General features: G+C 46.2%; 2 protein-coding genes across 2 annotated transcripts in view; one reads left to right on the top strand and one right to left on the bottom strand.

Annotated features, from left to right (window-relative positions):
* The window catches only part of LOC105458613 (protein dachsous), a 67,732-nt gene that overhangs the window by 50,250 nt on the left and 4,840 nt on the right, over positions 1–12,642 (top strand). The window contains exons 13-15 of the mRNA XM_011704080.1: positions 1,711–2,647; positions 2,975–3,260; positions 10,147–10,443. Of these exons, the coding sequence (XP_011702382.1) occupies positions 1,711–2,647; positions 2,975–3,260; positions 10,147–10,443 (1,520 nt within the window). The remainder of the gene's footprint in view (positions 1–1,710; positions 2,648–2,974; positions 3,261–10,146; positions 10,444–12,642) is intronic.
* Positions 3,361–4,927, bottom strand: LOC105458497 (deoxynucleoside kinase-like). Its single transcript, XM_011703841.1, has 4 exons — positions 4,736–4,927; positions 4,208–4,404; positions 3,818–4,067; positions 3,361–3,719 (listed from the first exon to the last, which is right to left on the bottom strand). Exons 1-4 carry the CDS (start codon positions 4,878–4,880, stop codon positions 3,433–3,435), a joined length of 879 nt encoding a protein of 292 aa, XP_011702143.1. The 5' UTR covers positions 4,881–4,927; the 3' UTR covers positions 3,361–3,432.

Here is a 12,642-nt window from a genome sequence, read left to right as displayed (position 1 = left end):
CCCCCCCCGCCCCGGTGCCAATCTTAGTTTACGATTGCGGTATGATTTCGCTTGACTGCATTCGCGACCTCCTCCGCCGCTTCCGCTTCCGCTTTTTGTCGTTTCGACTTCCGAGTACTGATGAGACGAGTAGGTGCCTTCACAGGATATACGCGAACGCAGAGAGGGCCGCGAAATCGTCGGAGAAACGGGCGCCGGTTGACAGTGTAGAGACAGAGAGAGAGAGAGAGAGAGAGAAAGAGAGAGTAGTCGGTAGCCATGGGAAGGAGCCCAGGAGGGCGCATACTTTTGCGCCGCGACAGCCGTGTGTCATTTCAGCGAGACGCCATGTGGCATTTCAATGCATTATTTCAGCCGGCAAAATGCCTGCTGATATGCAAAACCAGATCTCGGTTCGAGCTGCTCTTTCGCCGCGTCTCTCCCACTTTCGTCGTCTCTCTTTCCTTCTTTCTTCACCCTTTCCCGCCGCGGCCACTGTCCGGTCGTCTCGTTTCGCCATCTCCTCCCGCTCCACCTCCTTCACTTCTCTCTTCTCCCGCTTCTGTTTTTGGTATCCTCTTCTCTCGATCGGTAGCCACGAACCCGGCTTTCGTGTCGCCTTGTTGCCGTTGCTCTTGCGGCGATGGTCTCGTTCCTCTTACCTTTTGAAAGCCGCGCCGTCGTTCTGCGGCACCTCTCGGCAAGAGGACAAGAGGGTGTGCGGAACACTTTTTCCCTCTTTTGCTCCCTGGAGACCACCCGGTAGAGACAATACACAGGTCAAACGAGGACGAATCGTTCGCGTTTAAACAATTCGATAATGCAAAAAAAAAAAATTATAGCAAAACGTACGAAACACTTTTGCGAAATTAATCATTTAATATATATTTATCAACGTTTCTTTCATCCACGTGTGCTTCATTTATTTACCAATTGAACGATAGTATCGTGAAATCAGAAAATACTTGCATTCCTTGAATCATCCTCAGATGAAACGTTCCTTGCAACTGTCGTTCTGTTCAGATGCGATAGAGCTTCGTACTGCATACTTCGAGTTGCAGCAGTCGGCAGATACCAGGGCGGAAGATAACTGTGGAGTATTCGCGTTAGCTTCGCGCAATCGTAAATAAGCGTATCGAACTCGTGCACTACCGACGTCCGATCATTATCCCACGCTTATTAAGAATTATTGCGAACCTTACGTTGTATCGCGAAGGCATGCTGGGAACTTCTCTCGCTTGCTCTCGACTTGCATTTGCGTAACAGTATTGTTTTAAGATACGATATATATTGTGAGACTAAATCAGAACACACACACACACATACTCTCTCTCTCTCTCTCTCTCTCTCTCTCTCTCTCTCTCTCTCTCTCTCTCTCTCTCTCTCTAGCGATTTTTCTAATAATCTTTAATAATTTCTGATTAGCGTAGAAACGTTCCAAAATATCCACTTAAATATTTCATAAAAAATAATATATACATTTAAAAATAATAAATAATTATCATTTCTATCTTGGATTTCCATCATTTATTAATATCTATCATTTAGTAATAAATAAGTCTACTAATTCAATGTATTTTACCAATATCAAATTAAAATTCTAAAAAGAAGTAAATTTTAATTAAAATATCTTTTCTTTATTAAATTAATGTCTTTATTTCTCAATCTCATGGTCTCGATAATAAGGCAACTAATCTATAACTAATGTCCGTTTCTTCCTGTTCGATACAGCCCACTGGACCGTGAACGCCAGAGCAACTACACCTTCTTCGTGGTTGCCACGGACAGCGGCATGTACGACGCGCTAAGCAAGTCGATACCCGTCGAGATCAACATCAGCGACGTAAACGACAACGCGCCAGTTTTCGAGGAGTACCCCTTTCGGGCACGCGTGCCCATCAGCACGAAGCCGGGTCAGAACATTCTCCGGGTGACGGCCAAAGACGCCGACGACGGTGTGAACGGTGATATCGTGTACTCATTTATAAACGAGCAGGAGAAACCGAAATTTCGGATACACCCCAGCACCGGCGAAGTAACGGCAAGCCTGTCGTTGTCGCAAGATAACGGCAAGACGTACTACCTGGAGGTATTGGCCCAGGACAAGGGTAACCCACCGAGGAGCGCCAAGGGTTTGATCGAGCTCCAGATCGGTCACCTCGCGGACCTGCCTAGCTTGAAGTTTCAAAATGACACGTACAACGTCGTCGTTCAAGAAAATTCAGCGGCTGGCACGGAGATCGTCAAGATCACCGCGGTGCGTACCGACGGCAGGAAGCAGCGCGTCACCTATTCGATCGCGTCGGGAAACGATCACAACACCTTTGCCATCGACGAGGACACCGGTCTGTTGCGCGTCAACGATCCCACCAGGTTGGACGCGGAGCTTTGGAACGACTTGACGGTGAGACCCGGTGACGAGCTGCCGGACGATACGGCGCGCACCAATTCGTGGGGTAGATCCTTGGAAGGCCAGTCGAAGGAGGAGCCCAGAGAAAGCTCGAGGCACATTCTCAACGTGATAGCGAGGAGCCAAGAGGTTCTAGAGGCGTACGTCAAAGTGATCATCAGGATATCCGACGTCAATGATAATCCACCAATCTTCACGCAAACGCAGTACTCGGCTACCGTACTTGAGGGCAATACTAAAGGAGATTTTGTCGTGAAGGTGAGAGAACCTTTTATTGATCTAAATAAAGTTTCCGCCTTTATATTTGGTGCATTACACGACGCATAATAAAACTAAGCATTAAAATATAAAGCATACGTGATATGAAAATCTATTAAGGAATTATTTTTACGAAAAGAAAACTGAAAAAGTATGAAATACGACATACACACACACAATTAGAATCATCCAAAGTTGTAAAGATTTATTTTGTACTTTTTCTTATGTTATTAAAGTCTAGATATAAAAATAGATAATCTAAATATATATATATATATATATGTGCGTTACACACAAATTTATACTCGTCAATGTTTGCTGCTGCAGCTTTCAGCAAGTGATGCAGATCAAGGGCTGAACAGCAGAATCTTGTATCATATTGTGGACGGTAATCCGGATAATGCCTTCACCATAAGCCCGCCGTACAGCGGAGTCGTACGAACCAATATAGTCCTAGATCGTGAGATCCGTGAGAAGTATAGATTGACTATCATCGCGACTGACCAAGGAAACCCGCAATTAACCGGCACGGCCGCATTAAGCGTGCGAGTAATTGACGTCAATGACAATCAGCCTACCTTCCCGGAACACAGTATCATTTCAGTCCCCGAGGGTAAGTCATATAAGAACCATTACTACTATTAAACCTTAAAAGAATTTTTAAGCTTTACGAAATAGTAGAATAATAGATGTGCAAACGATTTCCTTATACATCGTTATGAAAATTGGCCATGTCAAGATTAATCTATTCTCAGATAAACACATTGTCATATAAATAGTCTGCGTTACGCTTTAGTATTTAAAACGATTCTAGGGCTTGTCGCGTCATCAGTTTGCCCGTTAAGTATCCGATCTTTACATTTCTCAAATTGCGGCACCATTTCCTCGAGACTTTTGTCACCGTCTACGATCATAACCGGCGCCGGTAAAGAAAACAGAGTCTGTCTGTAGAGCCAGTCGTCGTGGATTTCGTGAATTTGCCTCAGATACTCCAACGGCACGGAGTCCTCTTCTTTGCGCGCACGTGCTTGCATCCTTTGAAACACGATTTCAGGCGTTGTCCTCAGATATACTTAAATCGCACAAAAATGTGTACACTTTAATAATGAACGGAGAAATTCGCGTTTTGTACGAAAAATCTTTTTGCTTAATTGATAGAGGTATATATACCTATTAAATCTGCCCTTATATTCGTGTTTTCCATACACCAATCGTACCAATTTTCTAGAACAATCGCTTCCACATCCTGTATTATGTGCGTACGCTTCATGTTTTCTAGGAAGCATCTTGCGCTAAATATGGATCTTTCCATAACTTTGTAGGGCGACGGTGTAGCCATAGTATGTAACTGCAGCCTGGTTAATTGAACGTACGATTGAAACAGGAAGGCGTAATTCACCGGGTCCTTGTAGAAAAGATTCTGAAAGTATATCAGTGCTTTAGCATGAACGAATATCAGAAAATATTTATCCAGATAAATATACTGTTTGAATCTATGTAGCGAGTCCTCTATACATGATTTTTTAAGCTCACGAATTCGTTATTCCTGAAAACACTTACTAACAAATTTACTCCAGCAACATTTCGCCACAAGTCCATCGGCTCTTGCAAAATTGTAGCATTGTTAAAGCTCTGGAAGTGATTCAGGAACGTTGTTTTACCACTGCCGATGTTTCCCTCTATGCAGATCGTAAACGGATTGTTGTAGAGTTTCCTCGTCGCGAGCATTTCCATGATGCCGACGCAGCTGCTTCTTACTGAAACAACACATCGTTTCTAATGTGAGCTAATTGCGCGAGACGACTGATTTCAATTTTATATTGTCATAAAGCGACGGTCGACGAAACCGACCGGCAAAGTAATTCTTCCCAAGACTCGCCAATCAATTAGACAATCCACGTACTAAATCGGCTTTCATACCGGCCGTCGTCGCGGCTTATTGCGTTTTACGAGACACAAAGTGTCCGAATATCATAAATAGTACCAATGGCAATTATCTCGATGCTAAAAGCCTGGCTTTACTGCTTTATCTTATTGATTTATGTAGGCAATGCGCGAGTAAGTCCTTTGAGGTTATCGGCGGGGTACCTTTATGTCGCTTCTTATATCCTTCGTTATATTCTTCATGTGACACTAAAACTCTGCGAGAAACACGCGTCGTGGCCACGTAGGATGCTCGACGATGACGGACTGCGATGTCCGCGACGCACGATAGACGCCGACCGAGAGGCATGTTTCCCGCCGAAACTGCTCGCCGCCATGTTCGTACGTCACACACACACATACACACAAAGTGGGGAACGTGCTCGCCATCTGTTCCTTAGGCGCGATCAGCTGGGCGGCCTGGGCGTTGCGCTGTGAGACTATGGTGAAAGAATATATGCGTAAAATGTACAAGAGAAAAATGTCGCAAATGCTAAATCATGAATAATTTAGTCGAATTTTGTTTACGAGGCAGAAGGTAACAAACTTGGCTACATTAACAATATATTGACTAAAGGTACATTTAACTTTATATGCTGAGAAATATTAAGAATGGCCACTTTTTAATAAATTTAAGTTAATTTTCGTGATTGTTAAATAGTATGTAGACTTGAGAATAACTAGAGAATACAAATATTACTGATTTTTAAAAGATAAATGATTTGAATGATATTAGCCAATAGTGAAATATTAATTTAATATTAATATGAAATGAAATATTAATTTATTACTGAAATTATAATTAATTATAATATTATATTATAATATTACTGAAATTACTGAAATTATAATATTATTGAAATTAATATTACTGAAATTATAATTTATTAATGAAATATTAATTTATTACTCAGATGCTTCTCTCGCAGTTACTAGAATTATATAACACTACTGCGCCGCGTTTCTATACGTTACATAATGTTGCATAATCCTGCAAAAATATATTTCTATTTCTTTTATCAACGGATGTTAAGAATGCAATTGAAGTACATACACAATATTACTGTGCGCTGTTGTGCATAAATATCTACAAAATATTTATGCATAACAATAGTTAATATACAAAATTGTAATTAATATCGTATTTTATATATCGGCAAATCGTTCATCGCGTAGGATCGATTTTCTTATCTTTATCAGTATATCAACGATAAAGTTACAAAATGAAGTTATCATTCTGTCGAATCTAATCATCTAATCTTTTTCTGCCTATCGGATTTCGCTATATTGCATCACGAGTAACGAGGTGATTTCTGAGGACACTCGGCGATATCAAGTGTCAAGTAGTATCCATTCGCGAGCCAGGCACTCTGACGCCACAATCGCGAACTGTTATTCTCGCTTTACGGTAACGCGAATTGCTCGTCACCCCATAACTCTATCTGCGATCAAAGGCGGTCACGTTGCGTTGGAATGGAAAAGGGGGAGAGGAGGGCTCGTTAGGATAACCCGGTGACAGTACGGCAGTAGCATCGCGATATCTACGATGATCCTGTCGGCAAATACTCGGCTCGGGTTTCACTCGCAATGACGATAGCTCGAGTTTCGTCTTGGTCGTTGGCTCGCGAATGTCTATCCCTCCTTCGAAATTCAACGGGTTTTATGACGGGTTCGCTTTTCTCAAGGTCGCCCACGTGCGACGAGAGGAAGAGATGTAGAGCGGAGGCTGCATGCCGACGTGCGTCGCGGGGGAAAAAAATAAAATTAAATGAATAATTTAAGTATTCATTTTACTGCATTGTAGTATTAATACTATAGAGTATAAAATATCTCTTCTCAAATTAGCGATAGCGTGACTGTGAATATCAATCGCTGCTAAGAATTAACATAAAATAATAAAATAGCCTAGTTATCTAAAATTATTTTAAAATAAATGCGAGTTGTATTTAAGAAACGAGGCCTGTGGTCCTGTATATAGACGCAGTCTAGATCGGCACTTTCGGCGCAAAAAACTTGACGTAATTTATATTCGAAGTTAGATTATAGTTTGAACAAAAAGAATTCGATATCTAGAATAAAGAGGAGACGCGTCGACGAAGCGCGTAAGGGACGAAAGAAGGTAGAAGAGAGGAGTCCAATCGCGCCGAGAGAGGACGGGAACGCATTCTACTCTCCACGTATAAAGTTAAGTGGCAAAGGATTTATGCCGACATTAAAGTCCAACTGTTCGGAACAATCTGCATAACTTAGACGAGGCTGCCGAGGCGCGCGTTCGGTGGCTCGGCTCCTCGCCCTCCTCGTCCTCTCTGCTTCTCTCTTCTGTTCGCGGACTCTGGGCCCACGCGGGTCCTCTTCCTCCTCGGCCTTTCTCGCCACCATATTGTTCCCCATTGACAGATACGATTCAATGGAACGGCACGGGACCGTGGTGGCCGCGCGAGTTTGACGTACAAGCGCCAACCTCGCGCGCTACCACTTCTCGAGGCGCAAGAAAAAGAAGGCCCCGTCGTCCCTTTTCGATCGCCATCAGACAGGGCAGCTAGTCAGCGAAGATGACGCGACGAAAGGAGGGACGAGGTGATTCGAGTAAGTTCAACCGCATCGTCGGACAAACGAAGGGCTGCGGGTTTCGATGATACCTCGAGCCGGCGCGCCGCGTTTTCTTCTCGCGGACTTCTCCGTTTCTTCCTGCATGCCGGGTGGAATTCCCAATAGCGAGCAGGTGGCGAGTCACGCACGTTCTAGCAATCATTCCAAGACGACAGGAGATATAATAGGAGATTCCTTCAGCCTTTTATTGCGCTCGCGTTTTTTGTCTTCGTCCTTTTCTTCGCTTTCTGCTGCTGTTGCTGCGTCGCTCTTTCTTCTTCTTCTTGTTCTTCCGGAGAATGCTCGACACAAGGGTAGTGGGCACGTACTCGCTTGCGCCAGTGGCGTAATGCGAGATTACTATCTAATTTGTATCGCCGTAAAACTCTTCGGAGTGTCTCGGAGTGTAAACGAGATTATCACCGCGTTAACGCGCCGCGCCGGACGAAATTTATTTAACGCTGCACCCTACTCCACAGAAGCCCCACAACACGGTTTGTTTTGTGTCGCAGTCGCGGCAGTGCTACGTCGTGGAAGTGTCACTCTTCGCCCATAGAGGATTCGATTAAATCGATCGTTTACGATCCCCCTGGACGCGCATCGACGCTTTCAATATCCTGTCGATCGTTGAGGCGAAATATCTTCTCGTCTTCACCCAGCTTATACACTTCACCGCATTCAAAGTAAATTTGATAGAAATATGAATTATGTGGTTGTAACGTGAAACGTGACAGGATAACGAGCTTGCTCTAACGTCTCCTAACAGTGTAGCCTTCTCATCGCAGTTTTTTTTTTACGGTATTGCAGCCTGGCATTCCCCTACGTATAAGATTTATGCCTATAAATCGCTAATTGATGACACAACTTGACACGAAGTGGCTAAGAAGAAAAAGAAGAAGGGTCCGTGTTCTCGACGTGAGTCAGTTCTCTCTCGCGTTTTTCCGCACGACAGCGATGTCGATTAATACTTAATCCGCGTGAGTTTCGCACGGTCGGGTTTTAACGCGGCCCGCTCGAGAGCCCTACGGTAAACGTTTGTAATTACCCACGGTAGAATAAAAGGATGTAATTATCGAAAGCGGGAGGCGCGGCTGGCCGATGTTGGATGGGTCTTACCTCCGCTCCCGTAGGGCCCTTCTGCGGGCCCGTACGCGCATTCGTGGGAGGATTTAATCGACAGCGTCGATCGAACCGGCTCCGAAAATGGCATTGACGCGGGAGAAATCGAGACAATGGTAGACCACCGCGACGAGCGTATTTTCCATACAAGGAGCAGCATCGCCGCTGCGCGTTCGTTTGCCGATCTGATTCGTGAAATGCAAGGAATACGTCAGGTGATTGCAGTTACTTTGGCAAAGTTACGCAACTAATCTGATGCTCAAGATAGACCGCAATAAAGTTATATTGTACTCGCGCGTTCTTGTTTTTTAAATTTTGACACGAACGCGAGGACATTTATATAACAAGAATTTCATCCGCGCGACCGTAATCGCGTATCCCGCGATCTCTCCAGCTTCCGATTCCAGCCGCGTCCGGGATGGCAAAAGGGTTTCCGAGCGGTAACAAAGTCATGTCGCGGCCCGTGTTCGCCCGTAGACGAACTACACGGAATCGCTCTGGAAACCGATTTACACGACTTTAACGATCTCTCGTGAAATTTACGAGCGGTCGCAGCCGCGTGCCGGCTAAGCTTCCCCCTCGCCCGTGCTCTGTCTCTTTCTCTTTCTCTCGTGCATCGTACAGAATAATTCTTTTACTGCCGCAGGTGTTGCTACGCCCGACGTATATCACCCGGCTCGGTTGTGGAATCAAAAGTCCGGTCCTTGATGATGTACCTCCTCCTCGTACTTGCATACCATATACTTGCCCTTACCGAGCCGGTGAATTGCTCGAGCCGAGCTCGTTTGAGTCGTCGAAAGTTACGTAATACACCCGTCTTTTCCTCACGCGTATAAATCATCTTTATAGATTTTTACAAGACCTCTGCGTTTCCCGTTCTTTGTATCAGCGAGGCATAAATATTTTTAGGAGTGACTGCAATAAGAGTATGGACTAACGTTGCACGTGCTCGTGAAGAATACTCGATTGCGATCGTGTGCGTCAACGATGTCTTAGAAGGAGGTGTAAATTTACATTCAAGGACAAATTGCGATCGGAGTCGTATTTGCGTCGATAAGCGCGCCTCACGTGCGACGATTGCGTTATGCGAGTCACACACGTTGCGCGCCCTTTGTGCTCGCGAAATCCCTTCCCGCGTTACGGTTTTCAATTTCCTCGCGTAACGTCCAGACAAGACGATATTGCAATTTACTTCGCGTGGCGACTGCCGCTCGATCGTCTCCTTCGCGAGAGGCTCATCCGTTTCTTCGGACGGATTCGTTTCGGGTCGTTTCTTCTTAGCAACTTGGCCAAGATAAAACGATTCGATAGTACGGATCCAATGCATTTTAAGCACCGACCCCCTTGATGTGTCTTTAACTTCGCGGAAGAGAAGCGCGCGCCCATGAGATCCGTGGGCTACACAGTTCGCGCGTCGTATATATGTATCGTGCACGATCGTTTCACGGTGACAAAGTGGCTTCGCGATGAGGGGACAAAAGAACGAAATCAAAGGCATCCTTTATGCATAAAGGATGCAATCCACCAGTAGCGACCGCGCGGTCCGCAATGCGAAGCGATAAAGCTCTTCATTCTGCTCGAGATCCCCAACAGACTTCTTTATTTTCGCCAAGCGTATTTTACTAATTCCGTCGCTATCAGATGGCAAAATAGTACTTGCGCTTACGCTCCAATTCACTTGCAGCAATGAGGTCTTTGTGAATGTGAATTTTTCTACTGACGCTGCAAATCCATTCTTCATTTATATATTGATAATTAAGAATATACATTTATTTGTTTATTTAATTACACTACTATTTAGAATCGTCGGCACAATAAACGCATATTTATTAAGTTAAGCGCTAAAAGGACGCTGTCTTCGATTTCAGGTACTGCTATGGGAACCGTGCTGACGACCATCACGGCGAACGACGTCGACAGTTCACCAGCGTTAACGTATAGATTCCGCAACGTGACGGGTTCGGAGCCCTTCAGCATCGACCGGTACGGCGGTAAGGTTGTTTTGCGGCAGCGTCTGGACGCCGAGACGCGTTCCGAGTACACTCTTCGCGTGACCGCCAGCGACGGGATTCACAAGGCGATGACCGATCTCACCATTCGTGTGACCGATCTCAACGACAACGTGCCGCGATTCGAGCAGGCTGTCTACGTGGCTATTCTTTCGGGTACGTATCGAGGGCACTTGACGATGCCTCTCCTCCTTCTGCGCGAGTAACGAGAACAAGGCAGGTAGCAGATCGTCGAATCCACGATCGAAACTCTTGACGATGATCGAACGCGATCGTCGCGTCGGTTATCGCGTGACGTACGCTCCAGCGAGCATAATTCTTTGATTTATTGAGGAACGATCGCTATCGAGATTGCGCCGGGTTGTTCCGTGAAGCGGTAGCGTGGGATGAAACCGCGAGGCGGGCGGGCCACGTCGCACCGGCGCGGCGGGTAGGTATACGAAATTCCTCGCGGACGCGTTTTGTTGCCGCGTTCTCCAACGCGCGCATCGCAAGTCTCCTGCGGTTCGCCGCGAGGATCGCGCGCATTATAAAGAATTTAAATCTGTCCGTTAACGGTCGGTTAACGAACCAGTCACACCGCGAGAGTTTCGACGAATCTCTCATTTGCAGCGCAGGTGGTCCATTCGTATTGTGTTCTGTCGTATCGCACCTTTACACGCGCGGGAAATCCACGTCGAGATTACGGGATTCATCAGTCGGGATTCATTACCGTTCGTACCGTAAAGTTGTCATTGGTCGCGCGAGTTCTGTCACCCCGCTAGACGATGCATCTTGGTGTCAGCGTCTCATCGAAAAAAATCGAAGCAGCAGTGGCACAAAGGGATGGAGGGAGGAGAGAGAGAGAGAGAGAGAGGAGAGGGAGAGAGAGGAGAGGGAGGCGACGCGGGAAGATACAGGCGGGCCCCTCGGCGCGAAATAAACGCGCGTTTAAAAACTGGTTTTTAGTAGACACGCGTTGTCCTGTTGCCCGTGTTCCAAACTCGAATTGACACCGTGCCGAGATAAAGCGCGCGAGAAAGAGCGGCACGGGGGTGAGAGGCGGAGAGGAGAGATGAGAGAGAAAGAAAGAGAAAAGGAAGATGGGTAGAGGAGGAAGACCGATGAAAAGTTAGCTGCTCGAATACGGGAGAGAAAAAGATATAAGAATGAAGGAGGGAGGGTGAGGAGAGAAGAAAGAAGAGATATATGTATAAAGAGAGGGAAAGAGAATGCGAGAGATCGGCAGGACAGGACGGAGGGCGAAAGACGAAGGGAAGCAAGGAATGGCGAGGATTCGAGCTGAGGGGGAGACGGGAGGGGGGGGGGTAGAGATGGAAGGAGAGCTGAGGTGGATTGCGAGGACTCCTCGCACATAAATAAACGCGAGGACACACCGTTTGCGAGGCAGCCGAAAAGCCGCCTTCACTGGCAACCGCCCCGGTCGGGATCGCCGGCTTCGAGAAGACTCTCGAAACTTATTAAAAATACATAGGCCTGCGCTTAATGGTGCATTTGGGTGGGCGGCGGGGAGGTAACGGCGATCGGGGAAACGGGAAGGTAGATTGGCAGGCGGTGGATATGGAAAGGGCTCGCTCTCGAGCAGGGGGGGGAGCTCCCACGGTGACGAGAACACCGAATTTGCATTCTTCTCTCTTTTTCTTAGCTTTATCCCGTCGTCTCGCATGTTCGCGAAAAGCTTTATTGCCGTTTCTCATGGGAGGGACGAGCGAGGAACGGCGAGGATGGCTGCAAAAGAGGTCGCAGACTCGATAAAGCGGAGAAGATTTCGGCGAAAGTTAATGAAGCGCCTGGTCGGTTAATGGGACTGTTATAGATGTTCGTAAGGGTGATAACATCAAGATAGATCGAAGATCAGCTTCGCCAATCTCTCCCTTGCGTTTTCTTAAAATTGTACGAATTTTAATTAAATACTCAGGAGCTCTATTAGCCCGCAGATACAATCTACCTTTCCGTACAATGTGACCCTTCGAAGTATCTGTCTCTCGTGGTAGAATTAATGAGGGAACAAGGCTAGTGGACGAGCAGTGATATCAAGATTAGTAGAACTGTATTAGCGAGGAGGAGACTAAAAAATCACCGGGCGACAAAGTGGGATTAAGAATAATAAAAGAGGGAGATGGAAGAACACTCTGCTGGAAATACGAATTTATTTCGAGCGAGATGTCGTGATGCGAGCGCGTGCATACGCGCTTCGCAATAATTATACAGTTCCTCTTGTTCTCTCTCTTTCTCTCCCTCCGCCGGATCGTACTCTTTCCTCTTCGAGATGCCCTCGCCCCTCACGAGACTGCAGCGCAAGGTCCCCGATGGGGATCATATCCTCCAGGTTTATTTCGAACCCTCTTCCACTGC

This window comes from Wasmannia auropunctata, unplaced genomic scaffold, assembly GCF_000956235.1.
Source record: "Wasmannia auropunctata unplaced genomic scaffold, wasmannia.A_1.0 LD334508.1, whole genome shotgun sequence".
Taxonomy (NCBI): Eukaryota; Metazoa; Arthropoda; class Insecta; order Hymenoptera; family Formicidae; genus Wasmannia; species Wasmannia auropunctata.
The sequence above is the reverse complement of the archived record's forward strand: the minus strand, read 5'-3'. Positions and strand labels throughout refer to the sequence as shown.